The sequence below is a fragment of the Trifolium pratense genome, linkage group LG2 (genome assembly GCF_020283565.1).
Source record: "Trifolium pratense cultivar HEN17-A07 linkage group LG2, ARS_RC_1.1, whole genome shotgun sequence".
Taxonomy (NCBI): Eukaryota; Viridiplantae; Streptophyta; class Magnoliopsida; order Fabales; family Fabaceae; genus Trifolium; species Trifolium pratense.
In genome coordinates this window covers 16,713,588-16,739,089 of record NC_060060.1, presented here as the reverse complement: position 1 = coordinate 16,739,089, position 25,502 = coordinate 16,713,588, and the positions used below count along the sequence as shown (strand labels likewise).

The following is a 25,502-nucleotide window of genomic DNA, read 5'->3' as shown; positions in this document are numbered from 1 at the left end:
ACCTAGTTGAGGATTTATTCTTCAACCAAGAGGTACTCAGTTTGAGACCCGACACCGAAAAAAAATAAATTTAAACACTTATTTTTTTCTACGAAAATCATAAGGCCAACTTGTGTCATGTGCCCATGCTGGTTTCATACTTGTGTTGCTTTCAACGATACTAATAAAAAAAGATCAGGATATACAAGTCATTGATTAAATATTTATCTTATTCAAACTTGTTGCAATTATGAACAAAGTGTATATTTTCTACATTATTATTATACTGTACATATAATTAATTTGCTTCTATTCTATCCGTTAAAATCGGATCTAATGATTTGTTTTACTGTTTTGATAATAATTGTGTAGAAAATTGCCAGCTAAAACCTAAGAAGCTAGAAGCTAATCGTTGAAATTTATATAGCTGATGTGACCATTGAAAGAAAAAAACTAGAAAAAATAAACGTAAGTAAAACGTGGATGGAATGTTTAAATAAGGTTCAAGCTAATGCTAACGTATAGAAGGGTTAAGAAATTAAGAGCATCTCCAATGGTGACAGTGACGACTTACTCTCTATTTGTTAATTTTGTTTAAGAAAAACTACACTTGTTTGGCAAAAGTCTTAAAAAACTACACTCCTTTTGTAAAAGATTTGCTTGACTCCCAATGGTGACCTAGGATTTAATGTAAAAGGCAAGTTTGTTGCAAGGTTTGAATTAAATTGTTGCCTTGCGTTCAATTTCCAACATTTTCTTGATATGTAAATCTTTGTGGCAGCTCTACTAATATCATCACTGATTTACGGGCATAAAATAGTTATATATATCTTGGACAATACTTCTTACATTATTGTTGCTGCTTCAACAGTTGCATTTAAAATCGCAAAAACTTTTAACTTTTTGAATTTGACATCCACAAACTAACATTCATAGCGCTAGAATTAGCACTTACAAAACTTGTCATCATCTTGCCTCAGTATATTTAAGAAAGGGTATTTTTCGATTTTGACGTAGTAGTTTGTTCTCTTAAAACTATTGTAAAATTAATCTATAGTAGATTAATGGTCAAGCTTTGCATTTTTATAGTCAACAGTCAACGTACCCAAAGATTTTGAGTAGTGGAGGCCAATGCACTTGTGTGAAAGCTGCCAAAATTTGTTTCCTTAAAATGAATAAATAAAGAATCTTAAATTCAATTCTAGACCTCCGAATATTTTAATATCTTTATCAATTAAACTATATTCACGTAAACAAGAAGATTGAGATTTGAGACACACACGACTCACAAAAAACAAGACTTGTACGGGCCACACATTAGCTAATGAGTACAAAACTTAATTTTTCTTCTCTCTTTTCATGTTCAATCCTTCCAATTATATAATACTTCCTTCGATCTTTTTTACAAGAGATATTTAAGTCAATAAAATTGATATATCTGGACTCTATTAAAATCAAGATACATAAATTTCTATTAACTTAAATGTCTCTTATTAAAAAATGGGGTAGTATATGGTAATTAGAAAAATCCCCAAATGATAGTGTGGGCCATTGCTTACAAAAGCACAAGTGTAGGTCCTTCCCTGCATACACACACATATAGTCAAAAGTCAACACATACACACATAGTTGCCATTTCCTATTAGTTGCTCTTGCTTCATTATAAACTTTTAATTTGTTGTTCCATTTTTGTCTTTCATTTCATCATTAACATATATATATATAAAATAAAAATAAAAAACAGAGTGTTCTGTTTCTCTATCTGCAGAACAGAACCATTAGAATGGCAAACATTGCAGCTAGTGGAATAGTTCTTGAACCACTAACAAAAGACAACTATGATAATTGGAGTTGTCTGGTGAGAAACTATCTTTTGGGGCATGGTCTATGGGAAGTTGTTATTTCTGTTGCTGAAATGGGTGTGGGATCAAAGGAAGAAATTGAGAAATGGAATATGAAGAATGCAAAGGCTTTGCATATTATTCAACTAGCATGTGGATCAGAGAATCTTGCACATATTAAAGATCTTCATACTGCCAAAGAAGCCTGGAACTATTTTAGCGCATCTTACGGCTCAGAATTGAAAGCAGACTCAGATATTGAGCAAGGTATGTCAAAATCATTCAATATGACTAATTCACAGCGATCTTTTCAATGATATATCCCAATGTTTGAAAGAATATTTCGGGAATGTGGGTTCGGCTCCTAAGTCGTTCTTCTGGGAGGTAGCTGACCTCTCATAAAAATAAATTAGACGTCTCCCGCTTTTAATTTGAGGATCAGTTCGCATGTTCTTTGTGAGTTTTTTTTCTTTTTAAAACCAAAGGTATCCTTCGCGCGCAAATACAGAGAGTAATCCCTTAAAGGCACCTGAAATCCATTTAATGGGTTGACATCTCCCAACAAATGTTTTTCTATATGCACCGGTCGAGAATCGAACCTTGGATCAAATTGGTTAAGGGGCCACACTATGTTAGTTTTGTGAAAATATTTTGAAATGACTGTTTGAGCTAAAATATCATATTATGGTGAGTTAGAAAAATAATTCATTTTTACTTGAAATGGCAAAAATTTATGTTTGAACTCTTTTTGAGACTTACGTATTATATTTAAGCTAAATTACATTTTTTGCCCCATAATTTTCACAAAATAGTGATTTTGGCCTCTTAACTTTCAAAATAATATTTTTGACCCTCTAATTTTCACAAACTTGCGATTTTGGCCACCTGACCAAGTCAACACAATGTGATAAGTCATGCTGACGTGTCATGTGAGTCATTGTCCATGTGGCAAGACACGGTGACGTAGCATGTGAGTCACTTACCACATTAGCGTTGACATGGTCAAAATCAGGGGAGTCATCCTTTTGCAAAAGGGGCTAAAGTTAGGGGCCAAAATTGCAAGTTTGTGAAAGTTAAGGCGCCAAAAGTGCTATTTTAAAAGTTAAGAGGCAAAAAACACAAGTTTGTGAAAATTAGAGGCCAAAAATGCAATTTAACCTTATATTCATATTGTTCGCTCTGGGGCACTGATAAGCGCATAATAGGCTAAGTGCACAGCCACTGAGGATAGGCTCGGTTTGAGCTCAAGAATGGAATTCACACACAAACCTTGATATGAGTAAGGAAGGATAAAAGGAGATATGAGATAAAAGAGAAGGAGTATTATTCACTTATCACTTAATCACAATTGTCAAGTTACAGGGTACGTATATGAGTGTAACTTACATAACAAATCACTAATTAATAGCAACCAACTCAAAACTAACTCAACCAATTTACAATTGTCATTTAACTACCTTCAACTGAATTTTAAAACTCTAACTAACATGTTACTTCTCGTACAAGTAACCAAGTTAGCTCTTATGAATTAAAAACAACAGACGTCACCCTATATAGAAATTCTACCATGCATATTCATACGTTTTGACTATATTGGTATATTGACAAAAGAATTTGATCATAAATGAGTGTCCTTGCTGATTTGTTATGTTGGTCGTTCGGGTGGAGTAGGTAGTTCAACTGGTTTGAGTTAAGGGTTAAAGAGGTGTTAAGGTGTAAAAGTTCTCGGGTTCATGTCCGGGTGAAGGAGAAAAATACCAACATTAACAACTAATTACTTTTTTTTTAAAATTTTGGTTTGTGCGTCAAAATATCATTTGTCATTCAATTACTAGTATGATATATAGATTTTTTGGCTTAAAATATATGCTAATTTGCAGGTGTGGTGGACGATAGTCTCCATCACTATAGATCCCTCCATAGGTTTATTGAGAGTGGTGAGTGGAACGATGCAAAAGCGTTCATGAATAGGGACGAAACAGCCATGTTTTCCACGTCTTCTTCAGGGAGGACTGTTCTTCATGTTGCAGTGATTGCTGGCCATGACGAAATTGTGAAGAAATTGGTGAAGGAAGGGAAAGACAAGTTAGTGAAAATGAAAGACAAACGTGGTTACACAGCCCTAGCTCTTGTTGCTGAATTGACAGGAAACACCAATATAGCAAAGTGTATGGTTGAAAAGAAGGGAGGGGAACTCATCGGACAAGACTTGTTATCTATGAAGAACAATGATGGTGAAATTCCTGTTCTTCTCGCGGCCGCTAAGGGGCACAAAGAAATGACTAGTTATCTTTTTGCTAGAACTAGGATGGAAGACATGGCTAATAATAATTACCACAACGGTGTTTTGCTTCTAACTCGATGTATCAATGCAGAAATATTTGGTAAGTGGCTTTACAAGAATTTTGCGAATTTCCTACTAATATTTCCGAGGAAAATGTGTTCCTCGCAATGCACATGGTGACATATCTGATTAAATTAAAGTCTAGTAAATTTTAATGGAAGCTTTTACGCAATATGTTAATATGTTGTTAATTAGGTGTGGCTTTGAGTTTACTCCAACAGTTTCCGCATTTGCCACTTGCCCACAAATCCAAATCCAAATCCGATGGTGTGCAACCCTTATACGCATTGGCGCGCATGCCTTCTATGTTCCTAAGTGGAAGTAGTTATGGATTCATACGGCGATTCCTTTACAAAAGTAAGTTTATATTAGTTTGTAGATGTATTCACTATTATTATAAATGGAAAGTAAAAACTATGACGTCGAAACTATTTGTTCATTTTCAATGTTACCTTACCTCTTCTGTTCTTGGTGTTAGAGTGCTCCTAAGTTCTTATCTCTTTTAGTTTTTGTATCTATTTGTTTGACTATTAATACATCAATATGCCCCCACTTGGATATGTTTAATATGTATTTAGAGCTAATGGAGAGTCAAGATCACTAATCTTCTTGTTTTTTCTTTCTTTCTTTCTTCAGTTTTGAGATTACCAGAAAAAAAAGTGCAGAACTTGTATGGGATAGCTGTGATTGTAACAAATGGTTCTCTACATGAAAAACAAATCAAAACATCGTTCATGGGTACAGATTCAACAAATTTTATCTAACCTGCAAATGTGTATATTTTCATTGTTTTACTGTATAGTTAAGCAATTCATGTTTTCTCCATTTTATTTTCTTTTTTAGGAAGGATCTTTGGATGGATATTCAATATTTTGAAAATTTCGCAAGTACAACTCTTTGGTAAGTATTTTTCAATTCTTAGAGATGAACCACATTCACAAATTTGACGGTGATCAGTACACATTTGCTGATCAATGTTTTCTTTTTCACTTTTGATGACTCTTTTTTCAGGTCGATTAGTTATACATGTTTACATGTCATTTCAGGATTTAGTAATATCAAATCTATCTGGTAGGTTTTGTAAACTTATTTACATTTCATTTTGCTTCAATGTTGTTTATTAATTAATCTATATAGACTTTGAGTACTAACTAATTTCCTCCATCAAATTATGTGATCTTCAGGAATAAGAGAAATATATAATAAGAAAATGACACACCGTCTAGTACTCGAAATATTAAATTGCTTGTACCAAAGAATTCAGAAATTTAAGGAATCAGAATTGAGAGAAGCTTCAGCATATGATGCAATGTTGCAAGCAGCAAAACATGGAAATATTGAGTTCATAGATGCAATGAGGAAGGCTAACCCTGATCTCTTATGGGCTATTGATAAAAATAAAAGAGGCATATTTTCGCATGCAATTTTGAACCGTCAAAAAGTAGTCTTCCAACTCATACACGATGAAACTGTTAATGGACGAAAGGAGATTGTTAGATGTCGTGTAGATGCATTTGGTAATTCTCTGTTGCATCTAGCAGGAAATTTAGGACCTTCAGCTGATCTTCACCGTAGATCTGGTCCTGCTCTCCAAATGCAAAGAGAAATTTTATGGTTTAAGGTAAGTAACTCATGTCACATAGTATATAATTTTTTCAAGCTGCGCACGCACGCACACATATGTGCGACATATAATTTATGAAATAGATCAATACAGGCAGTGGAGAAAATTGTGCACCCCAAGTGTAAAGAAGCCAAAAATGCAGAAGACAGAAAGCCTCGTGAAATATTTACCGAAAGCCACAAGGAGCTTGTAAAATCAGGGGAAAAATGGGCAAAAGATACCGCTGGTTCGTTTACACTTGTGGCTACACTCATCACAACCATCATGTTTGCTGCAGCTTTCACCGTTCCTGGTGGAAACAATCAAGATAGTGGAATTCCCTTGTTCTTGAAAGACCAAACATTTAATGTGTTTATCATAGCAGATGCAATATCCCTATTCACTTCTTCAACTTCGGTCCTTCTTTTCATTGGAATTCTCACGGCGCGTTATGCTGAAAAGGATTTCTTAAAGTCTTTGCCACTTAAGTTACTTTTCGGTCTCATTGCGCTTTTTTTCTCTGTGGTGTCCATGATGGTTGCTTTTTGTGCTTCTCTAGCTATGCTTTTAAAGGGACATCAAGGAGTCATAATAACAGCCATGTCGTTTGCTAGTATTCCGGTTATTGTTCTTGTACCTTCACAGTTGCGGCTCTTCATTGAGATTTTCAAGTCTACGGTATTATCCAATTGAAATTGCTAATTAACTCTCTAGAGTACTTTTGTTGGACTTGAATGTACTTATTTTGTGTTTGTTTTCATCTAATAAGGAACAAGCATCTAATAGTTGTCGCATGTATGCAATTCTTTGGGACAAGTGAATAAATTGGCAAGATAATTGTAGAAATGGTTCAAGTATTATGGCAAAAAAAATGTGGAATCCGATAAAATTACAAACAGTAATATCTGTTATTGCATTGTTTACTCACAAACATTAAGCTTAAATATTGTGCACAATTTTTTTTATATATATTTTTTCATCTTGGTGAAGGTATTCCCATAATTCCCTGATCGTTCTGAATACACATGCCGTAACTGAAGTTGTTTTCATCTTCAAACGGAGCTGCATCTATATTAGTATATTTTAACTCCCGAACTTTGGTTTCTTAGATCGCATAATGACAGCATTCTGCTGCTGATCTGCTCATTTGACAGACAGATTTCCAGGCCTCGAGGATCGTTTTGGCTCTCTTAGCAACCTCAATGGTGGAACGATTCACATATTCATTCTCCACCATAAGCTCTAATAAAATCCCATGGCAAGAAGGTAGCTAACATAGTCACAAGCACACTGACTGCACTCGTTTTTGAGAAAGTATAAACTATTAAACATACATATCATTAGTTGGTCCAGTGGTGATTGACGTTGGACTTGGTAGGGAGGGACAACATTTGATCCCTGCAACTGCAATCGGAAAGGAGCTGAAACCACTTGATTTCAAAACTGACCTCTAAAACAGATTATGCAGTCCAATAAACCATATATTGGTGATGAAAGCAACCAAAATTAGACACGTCAACTTGTTTTACGGTTAATGATATAAATTAACGTCATATACTAAAATGACTAACGGAGCCAAAGATTATTTTGAATGTGAATCAAGGACTTGACAGGAATAGAGAGACCAAAAGTGGCAGCTCCCCCAATAAATCATGAAGATAGATCAGATGTATTTTTTCATTAATGCGACATCACTGTGGACAAACTAACCATCCATATGTATGTATTTATAAAGGCAACCTAACACTCACCAATCTTTCTAAGAAGGTACTAGTCCGATCAATGTATGTTAATGTGGTTGTCTGTCTCTCTTGCTTGATTTTAATGGCCAATAGGAAAGTAGTTGAAACCACAGATTGTCAATTAATCAATTTATTTACGTACAGTACATGAATTTTATGTAAATACAGACAATAGAGAGTTATAATAGTATATCTTCTTCTTCCACATTATTTTTGAACGTTATTATTAAATTTTCAAACACAAAACAAAACATCAATGGACGTAGCCATGATTTCCCATTCAATCTCCAACATCCTACAATGGATGAACTCCACAAAACATCTAACAATTGACATCAACCAACTTGAAACCAATCTTAAACAAATCAATGAAAAAGTCCAAAATCAGAGCAACTCTGAGTGGCTTCAAAAAGTTAAAGATGTTGTAATCGATTTGAATGATTTGATAGAAGATCTTCGTTACAAGGAGAATAGCAGTAGCTCATCAAAATCGCTTATCAGGTCGGGCTTAAACGTCAGGAATCGTTTCAAAGCTACACATCAAGTCAAGAAAGCCACAGAGGAACTCAAAAGGTTGATTGAGGAAGTGCCAAAGGGAGAACAACAAGAAGTGGTTCGTAGTAATGCTAATGAGAGAAGAAAGTTTGCAATTGCATATGCAGAGTTTGAGAAAATTACTATGATTGGTAGAGAAAATGAGAAGAAGGAGATCATTGATCAATTGCTGAACATGAACAACTCTGATGTTGTTATTGTAATTGCGGGTGTTCCTGGAATTGGGAAAACAAAACTTGCAAGTCTTGTTTGTGAGGATGAGAAAGTCAAAGCGAAGTTTGGGTTCCAAAAAATTGGGATCAATGATCTCCGCGAAAATTTTGATGTTGAATCCATAGCAAAACGCGTCACCACCACCAAAGGTAAAGGTCTGTTACTTTTATTAGATGATTTGCGTGTTGAGATTCAGCGTGGTGATCTTGAGATGTTGCAGAAGGAATTAACCAAGGTGATTGGCAGCCATACTGATACGGCGATAGTCATTACTACACGTAGCAACATGGTTGCCAACACCATTGCTGCTGAACATGTTACTACCTGTGGCAACCAGGTTGCAATCAACATTGCTGCTAGAACCATAGTGGTTTTGAAGTTGCAGGGGCTTAATCAAGAGGAATCTTGGTCCTTGTTTCAGTGTGTTAATGAGCTAATTACTTCAACCAAAAAAGAAGAACAAACTAGTACCAATGAATCTGAATCCAAACCTGAACCCGAACGGGAGATTGTGAGGCATTATGGCGGAGGAGTCCCTCTTCTGATAGTGATCATAGCGATGGTGATCAAGAAGAACCATAGCGGTTGTGGTGGTGACGACTGGATTCCAGAAGCACTACAAATGCTCAAGTATATCTATTATGATGATCTTCCCACTTATCAAAAGCTATGTTTTGCATATTGTTCATTGTTTCCAGAAGATTATTTGATTGATGCCGACAGATTAATTCAACTATGGACTGCTGAAGGATTTCTCCTCAGCACAATTTCCTCCAACAGTGATACTAATACTGCTGAGCAGCATTTTGGTCGAGCTTGTTTCAACGACTTTGTTCCTTTGGTTTTCCATCAAGTGGAAGAAGAAAATGATCACCATCAATACCGCGGTGTTGTGAGGAATAACATAAACAACGACTTATATAGAATGAACAAGTTAATGCATAAACTCGCAAGGGAAATACCTGCCGGTTGCGAAAACATCACTGTGAGTTCGATGGTGGACAGAGTTCAAGGCAGAACGCTGCGAGTTTCGTTCAATTTCGCTCTAGATGTGTCGTGTGAGATCCCTGATTCAGTGTTTGAGACAGCAAAAAAATTAAGAACCATTCTTTTGCCATACAACACTGATAACCCTCGGCTTCCACGTGAGGTAAAGATGACAACATCAACCTGTGATAAGATCTTCAACACCTTCAAGTACTCCCTACGCGCATTGGATCTACATGACTTGGGGATCAAGATGGTTCCAAGCTCTATTGAAGATGTGAAGTACTTGAGGTTTCTAGATCTTTCCCATAACAACATGGAAAAGCTTCCTAGTAGCATCACGAATCTTATCCACTTGCAAACGTTGAAACTTTCTCAATGTCATGTCCTTAAGGAATTGCCAAAAGACATGGAGGATTTGAGTAGTCTCAGCCATCTTGACATTGAGGGATGTTTGGATCTAACTCACCTGCCAAGTGGTATAAATAAGCTCACTTCTTTACAAACATTGTCACTTTTTGTGGCTAGCAAGAAGCAAGTCACGGGAGGACTAAGGTCACTCACGGATCTTAACAATTTGAGAGGCCACTTGGAAATTTCGCATCTTGAGCGAGTCAAGTTCTCTCCATCCAAGGAAGCTGCTAAAGATGAATTTTTGAAACATAAACAATATCTTGAGTTCTTGACACTAAGATGGGATCACGATGAAGAGGACGAGGAAGAAAGCAAGGTTGACAAAGACGAGAAGTTACTTGAATATCTCCAGCCACATCCAAAGTTGAGAATGCTATTAATTTTTGGGTACAATGGTCCCACGTTGTCTAACTTGCTCGATTCACTTCAATGCCTCGTTAAGTTTGCCTTGAACGACTGCCCCAAATGCAAATTTATCCCTCCAATGGATCATCTTCCACATCTCAAAGTTCTCCAACTTCGGAGATTGGACTCTTTGTCATTCATTGCAGAAAACAATCAGGGTGGTTCTTCTACACCAATATTCTTTCCATCCTTGAAGGAACTTACAATCTCCGATTGTCCTAATCTTAAAAGTTGGTGGGAAAAAGAGATATGTGAAAATGACAGACCTTCTTTCAGTTCCATTTCAAAAATAAATATCCAATATTGTCCTCAATTAGCTTGCATGCCGCTATATCCTGACCTAGATGAAGAGCTCGTTCTGGTGAAGTCAAATGTAAGATCAATGAGGGATACAATGCATTATGCTGACAATACTGAAAGTACTGAAACTTCTAATTCACAGTCGCAACCGTTCACCAAATTGAAGTACATGACAATTGAGCGTATTGAACATTCTCCACCAAAGAGTTGGCTTGAAAACTTCATTTCACTTGAGGAACTTCACATTCGAGATTGTCCTAATTTTGAGTCTCTACCACAAGGTTTCAAGTCTTTAAGTTCACTCCTATCACTTTCTATTGAAAGATGTCCAAACCTTGTTCTTGATGTCGACATGTCTGGAACGAACTGCAATAAACCAACTGAATGGGAGGGTCTAAAAAACCTGAGTTCTCTTACATTAAGGAGTATTTCAAAACTGAAGTCCCTTCCATGGGGAGTTGAAAATGTGAAATCTTTGAAAGAGTTAAGAATTTATGATTGTCAGGCTTTAACTTCTCTACCTGAAAGCATCAGTAACCTCACTTCACTTGAAAAATTGGTTATTTATGAATGCAGAAAATTAGATTCTCTGCCCAAAGGAATGGCAGACCTCAGTTCACTACATACCTTGAATATTACGGACTGCCCCTTGTTATTGCCTAGGTGTCAACCGGAAACGGGTGATGATTGGCCACAAATTGCACATATCAGGAATATATCAGTGTGGGAGACTCCTCAAGATTGAAGGGAGTTGTGAAATCAAGCAAAAACTTGATAGGTTTTGTTGAAGATTTTCATTATCGTTTTTGTTGATGTTTTACTTTAAGCAAAGATTTAGACTTTTGTTTATTTTGCACTCTTTTTTCCTTCACCTAGATCCTATTGAATTTTTCTGGTAAGGTTTTTAACGAGGCAAATGTTGTTTATGTTCTTGGTTGTTTACTTTGGGTTTTCTCCTAGTCCCCAATAATTGCAATTTTTCTTCTTTTTAGTTCGAATAAATTTTTAGTGTGTTGCAAATATCATACCTATTTATAGTGTTTGGAAATTTGTGCTCGAAATTTATAGAATAATGCATCTCTTTTTTACTATTCTACATTATACGGTCTTTGAAATTTTTTGAGCCACAATTATATTGAAGGATTAAAATATTTAAATCTTGTTAAAAAAATATAAAAAAACTAGGTGGAAAGATTTGATATGCTTTGATTTATTGTGGAACATGATTGATGATTATATTAATGTGAAGGATACATTTGCAAATATTAAAAAGTAGTGTTTAAAATAGAAAACTTAATAAAGAAATAAAATATGCATTAAATACTTGCCACTTTCAGCAATGTACCAGTACACATCCACATAATAGGTGTACCGACGAAGAATTGACCTTTTGTTAATTCATCGTGATATTAAACAAGTAATTGTAAGAAATAAATGCAACTACCATATAGCTGAAAATAGAGGATTCAAAGATCGCTTTATTTTTTTTTTGTCTTAGATCTAATCGCTTTTAATTCCTTCTTATTTTCAAACCAATTTAATTTCTCATTTCAAACCAAATGCTTATTCAAACCCCCAAATTTTATTTCCACCTAGGTGAATTCTTTGATTGTGGTGATATAGATTAAGGATTAGATTTTAGTATATTGTTTGACGATATTTAGTAGAGTTGCTAAAAAAAAAATTGGTAAGTCAAAAGTATTCTTCGGGCGTAACTATATAGACTAATTCCCTCGAAGTAACTGAGATTTATTTAAGGGGTTAACCTCTTAAATATTTTTCCATACGCACCAATCAGGGATCGAACATAAAACCAAATGATTAAAAGACTCAAATATCTAACACATGTGCCACACTATGTTGGTAGTATCCTTGCTAAATTGTCTACCAAGTTTTTGGCACTATTGTCAATTCATTGTAATTTTTTACATGTGTTCCTTTAAAGATAAGCAACGCTTGTACCCAAAAAAAAAAAAATAAAGTAACATTTAGGTTGCCTCTATTTATTATTCTTTTATTTGTTCTCAATAAACACAATTGAAGATTAGTGGAATCCATTAAAAATAAATCCCACTAATTTGCGGATGTCATTAATCTTCACTTGTGTCTATCTCTCTTTAAATAAAGAATAAATAAATGGATAATAAATGGAGAGAACCCAAATTCAAACTTAAGATTAACGGGATACAATATTTTCAGTAAGTCAGTCAACTTAAAAGGGTAATAAATTTGCCAGGTTTCCATCAATCAATTATCAATCCGTTTTCTGTTTGATAATAATTGTGTACAGTATTTCCTACCAATATTTCCATCCATCAACTCGTACATACGCGGTAGTAATAAGTTTGCTACATTAGTATTAATAAATCTGCTTCTATCCATATTAAAATCGGAGTACGATTTGTTTTGTTTCTTTTTTGACAATAATTGTGTAGAAAATTGCCAGCTAAAACCTAAGAACCTTTGTCAAAAAAAAAACCCTAAGAAGCTAGTCATATAAAAACAAAGCTGATATATGATGACTATGACAAATCTATTGAAAAAGATAGCTTCCAATATTTTCTGAGTTTTCTTCATTGATGAGAGTGTGATTTTAGGTCTTTTTAGCCTAAATTCACTCATCTACATTTTTTTCCTTCGTTTTTAATTTAAATTAGTGATTTTCACATATATATTTAGTTTTTTTAATTTTTCCTGTTGTGATTTTGTCGTCTGAGTGCAGCGTTGTGTTGTTCATCATTTTCGTACCGTATTGTTTGATTTGTCATTTTGTTGGTCGTGTTCGTTTAGTTCATATTGAAAGATCAACTTTAATTGTTTGTAGATTCAATCAATAATTCAGATGTCAATGTTGCTAAACATATCCACGAAATCCACGAACAAGCATTATTCCACGCGTTGCTCAACCTTCTTTCTTCTCTTAGCTTCATTTTCTTCCTTCTTTTTTCTAATGCACAAAAATACTAATCACCCTGCCTTCTCTTGCACAGTTCCACCCATATATCACCCTCCCTTAAATTCCTATCTTTGGCACCTCTTTCATGATTTTTGTTTGTTGAGTTTTGAAATCTGAGATAATATGGAATATTAGTTTTAGGAAGTTCACAACACTGATGATGATATGGTGGTTGTTTGATAGGAGCAGATTAAAGAGTAACCATGGGGGTAGTAGTACTGGTAATGATAGAATAAAATATAGGCAAAGGAATATTAAGGCGGTGATTAATTAATTATAAGAAAATAGGATTAATTAATTACCAACAAAGAAAAAACACGGGTATCACATGATTTCGCTGTTTTCGTTGAAATGGTTTTCGTAGTGGTGCTGAAACATGTAAACATAAGAAAAAGAAAAAAAAAACAAAAGTGGGTCCCCTCCAATTCGTGGAATTCGCAAAAAAACAATAATTTTGGTGCTCTTAAAAGGTTGGTGCCCTCCCAAACACCTTTCGGAATCCCTCTAAGGGTCTGTTTGGTAAAAATAAGCTATAAGCTAGCTGATAGCTGAAAAACTAGCTTATAGCTGATAGCTGAAAAGCTAGCTTATTGAAATTAAAGTGTTTGGTAAAATTAGCTTTTAAAGTGGTTATTAAATATAAAATTACATAATTGATAGTGAGTAGTTTATTTTTTAGAGTGGGTAGTTATTAAATTAAAGGGTAAAAATGGAATAAAGTGTAAAAAGCTATAACTATAAGCTTAAATGCTACTTGAAATAGCATATGAAAAAAAGCTATAAGCTAGTACAAAAAGCTTGTTACCAAACACCTCTAATTTTTTGAAACAAGCTTATAAGCTCATATAATAAGCTATAAGCTAGCTTATTTGTGTTACCAAACAGAGCCTAAATCTATACATGTGCCAAACACAAGGTTATTTTAGAAGTAAGAGACTTCTAAAATAAGAGACGAATATCTCCTCTATTGTGCACGTTGTAGCATTCAGTAAGAGACTTTCCTTCATTATGTTCGGGACTGTATTTTTTCTAGAAGCCTCTGTCATCATATTGTATTCAATGACCCTAATTTCTTCTTGTTGATGGATGCGCGTGAGTGGATCAAGGTTGGTTCCATATATGGGCTTCCAAGCTTATACATTCTCAGCTGGTGTCTGGTGGGTTGAAAACATCATAATTTGATGTGATTTAATAATGAATCATAGTCCCTTAATCGACTATCTTTCAATATCCAGAGCATGGTTGACATTTAGCATCGTCTTTTTCCTCTAATAACGAACATTACTATTAATAACCAAAGCTTAGTCTCAACCAAGATATTGAGTTCACGTGGTTAATGAACTCCCCTTAGGACGAATCGTTCGGGTAGTATCCGAGTTCGATTTTGAAAGAGAATAATTTTTTGTCAGACTTTACTTACCATACAACCGAACTCTGGATTATCGGATACACTTTCCTTAAAAACACTAGAGTGTTAAAATCAAAACAAAAATGCTTTGCATAGTCTCAAGACACATATTGACATGACTTCAATATAATCACTACATATAAAAACACATAAATCAATTATACTCAGTAATTATTGTATAACGTCCAATCAGAAATAAAATAAAATAAAAAAAAAAGCTTTTCAAAGTTTCAATACACACATATTGACTTGACTTTAATATAATCACTATATATAAAACACTGATTATACGCAGTTACAGCATTAATGCAGTAATTATTGTAGACCGTTCGATTAGAAATAAACGGTTAAAATCAAAACTGTATTGAATAAATTGTAGCCGTCTGATTAATTTTTAGTGGCCAAAATTGACTACTACGTAAAACTGCGTGTGGCGGTTACAACGGACAATCCGGGTAATATAAAACATCTATGAGTTTCGTACAATTTTGATGCGCAAGCTTTTCTATAATTCTAACGCATTGTAAGTAACATTTTTTTTTATTATTTCCTCTTAGATAATTATTAGTTGCTACCTTTCTCATCCATAAACTTTTAATTTCTTGTACTGTTTTTCTCTTTCATTTCATCATCCACATAAAATAAAACAGAGTGTTCTGTATCTCTAATTGCAGAACAGAACAGAACAGTATAATGGCAAACATTGCAGCTAGTGGGATAGTTCATGAACCACTAACAAAAGACAACTACGATAATTGGAGCTGTCTAGTGAGAAACTATCTTTTGGGGCATGGTCTATGGGGAGTTGTGATTTCTAATGCTGAAATGGGTGTAGGATCCAAAGAAGAAATTGAGATGTGGGAGATGAAGAATGCGAAGGCTTTGCATATTATTCAACTAGCATGTGGATCAGAGAATCTTGCAGATATTAAAGATCTCCATACTGCCAAAGAAGCTTGGAACAATTTTAGCACATCATACAGCTCAGAATTGAAAGCAGAGTCAGACATTGAACAAGGTATGTCAAAATCCCTCATTTTTTTATTATCTAACATCTTAAAAACAACTTATAAATTCACTACCAAAAAAAAACTTATAAATTAGAGGTTTAATGTGGACCTAATTCATATGTGAACCATTTTAATTTCGGTAAATTTTCATAAAATATTACATCAATTCTTTATTTTATATTTTTATAAAATTTTATTTTATATTTTTGTTATACCTATTTAATATTATAAAAAATTATGCTCAAATATTTTTTGGTTCCTATAATATTATGTTCTTTTAAGTTTAGTACCTGTTAAATTTTAGTAATAATTTAAATCCTCCATAATATTACAGTTTGTAAGATTGGTCCCTATTATGATTTTTTTTTATATATAAAAAGTGGGTAGTTTTAGTCCTTCAAAATATTCAGTTTAAAATGCAATTAGGGATTAAATGTGAATAAATATGTTTGAAGGAGTAAATTTAAAAGCTCGTGATTTTGTAGGGATTACAAAGTTATTTAATCCAAAAAATAGTACTTCCTCCGTTCAAAATATATGATCTAGTTGACCATTACACATATAAATACATAATTTTTTGATCACTAATATCTTTAATTGTCTATTAGTAAAAATTATAAAAACTTGATATTTTGAAAATATTCATCAAAAGAAATCAAACAAGATCTTATATGCTAATATTTACATCTATATATTATTAAAAAATATTAACAGTGCATTTAGTCAAATGAGGTCTTATAAAATGGGACAAATGGAGTAATATGCAGGAAACATGGAAATGGAACGACCCGATCCATTAAGTTTTTCAAAAATTGTTAATTAAAAACATTTCTTATGAATTTTTATTTTTTTTAACAAGCAAAAACTATTATGAATTTTTTAGTAAAAAGAAGTTTTTTATGCGTTGTAAAACTATTATTGTGTATAGGGGTGCTCGCGGTTCGGTTTGGATCGGTTTTGAGGCAAAAACTCATCCGATCCAAAAATAAATTCATTTGCGGTTTGGTTCGGTTTTGGATGACAAATAAAAAAAATCCGATCCAATCCGATCCAATATTATGCGGTTTAATTTGGATCGGTTTTTGGATATCCAAATTATAAATTATAATTTTTTTAATAAATATAAATATTATAAAAAATGCTACAAAATAATAGTTTGACATTTTTGACAAAATAAATATTAAGTTTGATGTAAAATATAACATATAATATATTGAAAATTAATATTTTGGAATGACAATTACCAATTATATTCGAAACATACAAAAAGTAAAAAAAAAATAGATTAAATTAAACTAACATATAGTATTAACAAAATTTAAAATAGATTAAATTAAACTAACCTATAGTATTAACAAAATTTAAAATGAAAAAAGGTTAATGCAATATATGTATTTATACTAATAAAAACATAAATAAATATTAAAATATATGTATGCGGTTTGGTTTGGTTTGAATCGGTTTTAAGAAATCAATCCGAAATCCGATCCGATCCAGCGGTTTTCACAAAAGAACATCCAAACACATCCAAAAAACTTCGATTTTTTGCGGTTTTCGGTTTTTTTGGATCGGTTTTCGGTTTTTATTTGGATTGGTTTGGATTTGAGCACCCCTAATTGTGTATCTATTTTTTTTGTCAAGTAGTCTAATGGCTAGAAAATCCACCTTAAAGGTGAATAAGTGCAGTGTCTCGGGTTCGAACCCGATCTCCTGCACATATAATGTGATGTCCCTACCAACTGAGCTAAGCTCACATATAATATTTTATTGTTTAAATTCAATTAATAACAGAGTTTAAACACTACGCACCGTCGTTAGTGTAAATTAATTTTACACTAACAACCAATAAGAATGAATCATTCTTCCATATTATATTAAGAAAGTGGGGTTTAATACGGTGATGTCAAAAATATGAATTTTGATTGGTTGAGTGTGTAAAGGTGTTTTTAGACTTTCTGCTTATATTCTTTAAATCCTAATATATACTATTAAGGTTATGATCAAATGACACCAATATGTCAAATTTTTTATATGACACCTCCGATAATTCTTTACCGGATAATCGTATCACAAAATCGACCGTTGGATTGAAAGATACTATAACATAGATCATATATATAAAATATAACATTAATCGAAAATCATTTGATACGTCAATGAGATTCGTCAAAATTAACGTCTTATAAACATTCAAAAAATGAGTTAATTTTGATGTATCTTGTTGACCTATCAAATGATTTCCGGTTAATGTTATATTCAATATATATAACCTGTGTTAAAGTATCTTCCAATCCAACGGTCAATTTTATAATACGATTATCTGGTAAAGAATAATCGAATGTGTCATATTTTTAAGTTTGACACATTTGTGTCATTTGATCATGACCCATACTATTACTATTATTACTAGTCCCACACCCGTGCGATGCACGGTGTTATGCGGTATTTATATTATAATAACGTTGAATTCACTTCTTTCAATCACATGCGCAATAACATCTAAAACAATTAAAATAGAGACATATTATTTAGATTAAAATATCAATCAATATATGAGATTTAAATTAAAACGAAAGCTAATAATCATTACCAACTGTTTTTTCTTCTTCAGTTGAATTCAAAATATCTTGGAATGTCATAAAATCAAAATGGTTCAATGGAATGTGTGGAGCATCGATCTTGGTAAATGTAGTAGTGTGCGATGCACGGACATTATGCGTTGTTTTATAATGAAGCGTCAAAAAATTATTTGTATAAATAGTAAATTAATAATTGAAACAATAAATGTTATCAAAATAATATTAGCAATAAAACTTAATTAAAAATATTAACAATATGAATTATATTTGTAATTGCATTTCAAACAATTTATTTGTAGTGTTTCGTAAATATCATGCAAAGTTCCACTACATAAATATCATAAATTAGACAATATGAATGCTAAGGGAAAAAAAATATTGAATATTAAAAGGGAAAGAAATGAAGAAATGAGATGAGAAAGAGGGTTGGGTAGAAGGGTTGTACAATGACTATGATAAAGTGTTAAAATAGAATAAAGAGCATCAAAATCTATATATACTTGCAAAATCAACAATATAGTCTCACTCGTTAAATACAAAGAAAAAGAAAGATACAATAAAATTATAAAATTTCAGAAACATATTATTCTTCTACAACACTAATAACCCTTTCAAATAGAAATTTCACATGCCCATATATTATGAGGAGGGATATAAGACATATATATTATAAAATAATTAATTCACAAAACCGTTTTTATTATAGTGGGAATGTCAATCAAAAGGCTTGACACTAAAAAAACATTAAAAGAGGTGATTGATTCACTTATTATCCACAAAAAGAAATGATTTAAAGGTTATGATTGATTGATACAATTAGGGTTAGGATTAGTGGTAGGAGAACTATCTAGGATTTATATATATAGATTATTATTATTGAAAAGCCTATATTAGATAAGTTAAAGCAGTATGGTTAAAAATATGCGTAGTTAGAGTAAATTAGTACGCACAGTTTAATCACAAATTATTATCGTGACACATGCTTGTACGTATGCACAGTTTTACTATTATGATGAATGATGATGATATGTTTGGGGATAAATTTGAACCCTAATTGTGGAATCGGGATCGTTGTTCCTAATATTCTCATCGCCGTCGTTCAATTCATCTTCACTTCTTCTTTTAGTTTACATTTGTTGATGTGTAATCCTAATTTACCACATGGCATTGCTACATCAGCATTTTTCATGCCAACTAGTTAAAAAATAGGGTGGGAACCAAAAGTGTAAAACAAATTCAAATAGGGGGCAAGAATGTTTGATTTTAAAACAGGGGACCAAAATCACTGATCTTGCAATTGGTTCTTAATATAAGAAAACTTTTACTTTTTAGATACATGGAGTGATTGATGTATGTGGTCCATTTCTTAGACCAAATACATCAACCATTCTATGAATCTAAAATGTAAAAATTTTCTTATATTAAGGACTCGAGTAGGAGGACCAAAAGTGCAATTAAGCCTATTAATTATAATTTATTTTAAACCCATTTGGGGTTGGTCAAGTGGTGTTGACTTGTGTCATTGAAGTATACTTTTCTCAAGGTCTCAAAATGGGCCCCCGCAAGTGGACGGTGGGATTGGTCTCCTTGGATTAGTCGATCCTAAGGCCGGATACCAAGTTTTCAAAAAAAAAATTATAATTTATTTTAAAAAATACTAAAAATATACATGAGACTATAACTTTAATAAATGTCTCATAAGTCCTAGCTCAACTGACAATTATATGTGAGTTTAATTTCAGTAGATTATCCATTCATCTAAAACCAAAAAATAAAAAATAACTTTAATAAATTTTAAACTGCACAATAGTTGGTTGGAGCATAAACTATATGCTTAAAATTTGCAGGTGTGGTGGACGATACTCTCCATGGCAATAGATTGCTCCATAGGAATATTGAGAGTGGTGAATGGAGTAATGCAAAAGCAATCATGATTAATGATGAAACGGGCATGGCTATGTTTTCCACCTCTACTTCAGGTAGGACTATTCTTCATGTTGCAGTGATTGCTGGCCACAAGGAAATTGTGAAGAATTTGTTGAAGCTGAAAAGGAAAGATGAGTTAGTGAAAATGCAAGACAATCGTGGTTACACAGCCCTAGCTCTTGTTGCTGAGTTGTCTGGAAACACCGATATAGCAAAGTGTATGGTTGAAATGAAAGGAGGGGAACTCATCGGACAAGACTTGTTATCTATGAAGAACAATGATGGTGAAATTCCTATTCTTCTTGCGGCAGCTAAGGGGCACAAAGAAATGACTAGTTATCTTTTTACTAAAACTGAGTTGAAAGACATGACTCATGATAACTTCCACAACGGTGTTTTGCTTTTAACTCGATGTATTAATGCGGAAATATTTGGTAAGTGGTGGCATATTTGTTTAAATTAAGGCGAGGTCTATTCTACTGCTTCATAATTTAAAGTCTAATGATTAATTTTAATGGAATATTTTTTACGAAATGTTGATGTATTTTCAAATAGATGTGGCTTTGAGTTTACTCCAACTATTTCCGGATTTGCCACTTGCCCACAAATCCAAATCCGATGGTGTGCAACCCTTGTACGCATTGGCGCGCATGTCTTCTATGTTCCGTAGTGGCAGCAGATATGGACTAATACAGCAATTCCTTTACAAAAGTAAGTTTATATTCGTATTATTTTGTATCGATATTTTTTTTTTGGTACTGTATCGATATGTTCACTATCACTATTATTATAAATGCAAAACAAAAAGTATGACATCTATGTACGAAAAAAAAATAAAAAATATTAGCGTGTTTGGTTACACGGTAAGCTGCCGCAACCGCACGTATGGAACCTCTCAAACATGAAAAATGAGAAGCTAGGGTTTGGCGGGTCAACAAAACGCACATTTGCATGCTCCCTGCCTGGACGTAAAAACAAACACTCATTTGTTCATTTTCAATGTTATCGCCAGAGTGCTATCTAAGTTTTTATCTTCTTTTTTTTTATCTATTTATTTGACTATTAATACATCAATTTATGAATGGAAAAAATATATTTATTATGTATTTAAAGATAATGGAGAGTCAAGACTTATCTTTCTTTAATTTTTCTTTTCAGTTTTGAGAGAAAAAAAAGTCCAACTCCCTGGGATAGCTGTGACTGTAACAAAGGTTGCTCAACAAGAAAAACAACCCAAAACATCTTTCACGGGTACAGATTCAACAACTTATACCTAACTTGCAAACGTTACAGTATATTTTCATTGTTTTACTGTATAGTTATACATTTTTTTTTTACAGAAAGTTTATAACAATGCGGAACGTCCTTTATTATTGAATGTGAAATTCTTTTAGCAAGGAAGTTTAATCGCATAAATAGTCAAATTTTCTAAAATATTAATGACTTTTTAGCAAGTGTACTAAAATTATCGTAAAATAATACTGTAATATTTATAATAAGTTTGCCCACAAAGATTATGAATTTCGACAAAACAAAACAAACTTGGGGTTTTCAGATTGATTGAGCAACAATGTAAAAACTTAAAAACAAAGACTTTTACGATGCAAAAGACAATTATGAATTGTTTCGAATCCTCTCCTTGTCTCTATTTGTACTCTAGGAGTCTAGGTTCTAGCCTCAACAATAAAACTCTAATAATAGTTACGATAATTTAACAAAGTAGACCGAGTTCAATTCCTTAACCCATCCCGTAATTTATCGAATATTGCCAGGGTACAGTTCATAAATCGGTACATAGAGAACCGATGTTTTTTTAAATGAACCAAAATTTGATGTTACACTTAATGGTCCTTGAATTTTCTAACACAATGTTTGAGGAGACATATATAATTTTGAATTTTTGAATTGTCTTTTTTATGATAACTAAGTAAGTTCTCTTGTACCCCTGCATTTAACTTTTCATGAGCAACCCTAAACTTATAATGTTGTCGAACTGGATCCATTATATGTATCATGTATGTATGTTTTCTCTTTTTTATTTTATTTTCTACACTTGAATGAAAAGGTTCTAAATCGTATTCTCTCTTTCTTTATTTTTCTGAATGGCAAAATACATATATAAAGAAATGAAGAAAACAACAATCGAGTCCATTACAACAAAAGAACAAAAGAAAAATAAGGAAAGTATAAGAAATACTACTCAAATACAACAAAAATTCTCTCTTTCTTCTTTAGGAAGGATCTTTGGATGGATGCTCAATATTCTGAAAATTTCGCAAGTACAACTCTTACGTAAGTATTTCTCAATTCTTTGAGATATATAAACCACATCCACAAATATGAGGGTGGTCAACACATATTGTGTTGGTACGTTCATATATGATTTGTTGATCTGACCATTCTTTTTCTTTTCCACTTTTGATGACTCTTTTTTCAGGTCGATTACTTATGCATGTTTACATGAAATTTCAGGATTTAGTAATACTAAATCTGTCCGGTAAGTTTTGTAAGCTTTTGACTCTTTTTCATATAAGACCAACCACTACTATGGGAGGAGGGAAATAGATTTGCTGTACACTGAATCAACGGATAAGATTATTTATCCATATATTTAATTTGGACCGACTGATTTAAATTTAATGGCTAAGATTTAAATTTGATGGCCAATGATATATATTGATTTCATTCTTGTTGTACTATTAATTAATCTATATATATCAACTTGAGCACACTAACTAATTCCTTCCATCAAATTATGTAATGACCAGGAATAAGAGAAATATATGAGAAGAAAAGGACCCACCGTCTAGTACGTGATATATTGAATTGCTTGTCCCAAAGAATTCAGAAATTTAAGGAAACAGAATTGAGAGAAGCTTCAGCATATGATGCAATGTTGCAAGCAGCAAAGCATGGAAATATTGAGTTCATAAATGCAATGAGGAATGCTAACCCTGATCTTTTATGGGCCGCTATTGATAAAAATAAAAGAGACATATTTTCACATGCAATTTTGAACCGTCGAAAAGTAGTCTTCCAACTCATACACGATGAAAGGAGATTGTTAGATGTCGTGTAGATGCATTTGGTAATTCTCTGTTGCATCTAGCAGGAAAATTAGGACCTTTATCTGATCTTCACCGCAGATCCGGTCCTGCTCTCCAAATGCAAAGAGAACTTTTATGGTTTAAGGTATAAGTAACTAATGTCATATAGTATAGTATAGTATACATTTTATCAAGCTGCGCACGCATGCACGCACATGTACGCACATATAATTTATGAAATTGATCAATACAGGAGGTGGAGAAACTTGTGCACCCCAAGTGTAAAGAAGCCAAAAACGCAGAAGGCAAAAAGCCTCGTCACATATTTACCGAAAACCACAAGGAGCTCGTAAAAGCAGGGGAAAAATGGGCAAAACACACTGCAGGTTCATTTACACTTGTGGCTACACTCATCACAACCATCATGTTTGCTGCAGCTTTTACTGTCCCAGGTGGAAACAATCAAAATAGTGGAATTCCCCTCTTCTTGAAAGACAAAATATTTAATGTGTTTATTATAGCAGATGCAATATCTCTTTTCACTTCTTCAACTGCAGTCCTTCTCTTCATTGGAATTCTCACAGCGCGTTATGCTGAAAATGATTTCCTAAAGTCTTTGCCACTCAAGTTACTTTTCGGCCTCATTGCGCTTTTCTTCTCTGTGGTGTCCATGATGGTTGCTTTTTGTGCTTCACTTGCTATGCTCTTAAAGGGACATGAAGGAATCATAATTACAGCAATGTCATTTGCCTGTATTCCAGTTATTGTTCTTTTACCTTCCCAATTGCGGCTCTTCATTGAGATTTTCAAGTCTATGGTATTATCCAATTGAAACTTGCTGATTACTAATTAAGATCATGCATTCATCAAGTGATAATTAACTATGTAAAGTACTTTTGTTGGACTTGAATGTATGTACTTATTTGGAACAAGTATATTACAGTTGTTGCATGTATGCAGTACTTTAGGACGAGTGAATAATTTCACCATCAAATGGTAGAAATTATTCAAGTATTGTGGCAAAAGGTGTGTGGAATCGGATAGAATTTATGCAGGAGATTACAAATATTAATATCTGTTTTTGCATTGTTTACTCACAAATATTAAGCTTCCTTCCATGGAAGAATAAAGGTATTTTAATGAACCATTGACCAGTGTTGTGCACAAAAGCTTTTATATATTCTCATTTTTTTTTTTTTGAAAACAAAGGGGCCTAAGCCCAAACAAGGAAACACAAACTAAGCAACAATAACTCTAGGGGTAGAAATCCCATAGTATCCGCTATTAACAAGTTATTCAAACTAATAGGGCACTGCTCATATACTCGAAGTCCAGGACCATATGATCACAACCCATGTTGACAAGAGCGTCGGCACAAGCATTTGCTTCGCGATACGAATGACACAGTTTGATCTCCCATTCCAAAGCGAGCATCTGACGGATTTCCTTAATGAGTCTCCACCCCATAACACTACCCTCCATTGTGCTATTTAGAGTCTGAACAACAACTTGAGAGTCTACATGCACTTTCAGCTTTGCGATACCCCTGTCACGCGCCAAACGGAGACCGTCGAAAACTCCTCATAGCTCTACTAGATAAGCATTACACCTTCCCAAATTTCTGGAAAAACCATTAATCCATTGACCATGTGAGTTTCTAAGAATTCTGCCACAACCTGATGTGACTCCATTCTTGCTTGCTCCATCTGTGTTTAGAAGAATCCATCCATCTTCTGGTCTTTGCCAAGCTATATTCACTGATGTCTTATGTTCTGTCCCGCTAGTAATATCATTGACATCCGCTCTTTTGTACTGATCCACCCAATTCAAGATGAAATTCCAAGGTTGCGCGGGTCTCAGTCGCGTATCTCCGTGAGCTTCTCGATTACGCCACATCCACAAGAAGTAGTGATTGACTATTTGCAAGTGTACAATTTCGTCAATTGAGTAATAAAAAAGATATCGATCCTCAGGGATTGCGCGATTGTAACAAAGTAATTGTGTCTATAAACATACTAAAATTAGCACACATTTAGGGGGTTTGTTTGAGTAGTTTGGTTTGTAAGAAAACGTTTCGAGTTCAAATAGTAGACGAGTGAGGTTGGATCATCGGAACCACCTAAGCTATAGTAATCACATGCAATCAATTATATCGAATTGAATCACTCAAGCGTTACAACTAGATCAACAATA

At 33.4% G+C, this 25,502-nt stretch overlaps 3 protein-coding genes across 5 annotated transcripts; all 3 read left to right on the top strand.

Moving 5' to 3' along the window:
- Positions 1–1,487: 1,487 nt before the first annotated feature.
- Positions 1,488–24,441, top strand: LOC123907645. Of its 3 annotated transcripts, XM_045957993.1 has the most exons (9): positions 1,631–2,087; positions 3,701–4,204; positions 4,360–4,521; positions 4,801–4,902; positions 5,008–5,064; positions 5,176–5,235; positions 5,349–5,681; positions 23,351–23,454; positions 23,563–24,441. In XM_045957993.1, the coding sequence occupies exons 1-9, from the start codon at positions 1,763–1,765 to the stop codon at positions 24,139–24,141; spliced, it is 2,226 nt and encodes a 741-aa protein (XP_045813949.1). In that variant the 5' UTR covers positions 1,631–1,762; the 3' UTR covers positions 24,142–24,441. The 3 variants fall into 3 exon arrangements, with proteins under 3 accessions (XP_045813948.1, XP_045813949.1, XP_045813950.1); XM_045957992.1 differs by lacking the exons at positions 23,351–23,454; positions 23,563–24,441 and adding an exon at positions 5,882–6,615 and having other exon boundaries at positions 1,488–2,087; positions 5,349–5,785; XM_045957994.1 differs by lacking the exons at positions 23,351–23,454; positions 23,563–24,441 and adding an exon at positions 5,872–6,615 and having other exon boundaries at positions 1,633–2,087; positions 5,349–5,785.
- On the top strand, positions 7,472–11,473 carry LOC123907644 (disease resistance protein RGA2-like). The gene has a single exon (XM_045957991.1). It carries the CDS (start codon positions 7,766–7,768, stop codon positions 11,126–11,128), a length of 3,363 nt encoding a protein of 1,120 aa, XP_045813947.1. The 5' UTR covers positions 7,472–7,765; the 3' UTR covers positions 11,129–11,473.
- Positions 15,313–23,023, top strand: LOC123907646. Its single transcript, XM_045957995.1, has 6 exons — positions 15,313–15,765; positions 20,184–20,696; positions 20,818–20,973; positions 21,421–21,513; positions 22,387–22,554; positions 22,700–23,023. The coding sequence occupies exons 1-6, from the start codon at positions 15,441–15,443 to the stop codon at positions 22,825–22,827; spliced, it is 1,383 nt and encodes a 460-aa protein (XP_045813951.1). The 5' UTR covers positions 15,313–15,440; the 3' UTR covers positions 22,828–23,023.
- Positions 24,442–25,502: the final 1,061 nt, after the last annotated feature.

Bases quoted from the DNA above. Each gene is read 5' to 3' on its own strand.
- LOC123907645 (XM_045957993.1), top strand. From the start codon at position 1,763: ATGGCAAACATTGCAGCTAGTGGAATAGTTCTTGAACCACTAACAAAA. The intron at 2,088-3,700 runs GTATGTCAAAAT...GCTAATTTGCAG, and splicing joins AGACTCAGATATTGAGCAAG to GTGTGGTGGACGATAGTCTC. The intron at 4,522-4,800 runs GTAAGTTTATAT...TTCTTTCTTCAG, and splicing joins ACGGCGATTCCTTTACAAAA to TTTTGAGATTACCAGAAAAA.
- LOC123907644 (XM_045957991.1), top strand. From the start codon at position 7,766: ATGGACGTAGCCATGATTTCCCATTCAATCTCCAACATCCTACAATGG.
- LOC123907646 (XM_045957995.1), top strand. From the start codon at position 15,441: ATGGCAAACATTGCAGCTAGTGGGATAGTTCATGAACCACTAACAAAA. The intron at 20,697-20,817 runs GTAAGTGGTGGC...ATTTTCAAATAG, and splicing joins TATTAATGCGGAAATATTTG to ATGTGGCTTTGAGTTTACTC. The intron at 20,974-21,420 runs GTAAGTTTATAT...TTTTCTTTTCAG, and splicing joins ACAGCAATTCCTTTACAAAA to TTTTGAGAGAAAAAAAAGTC.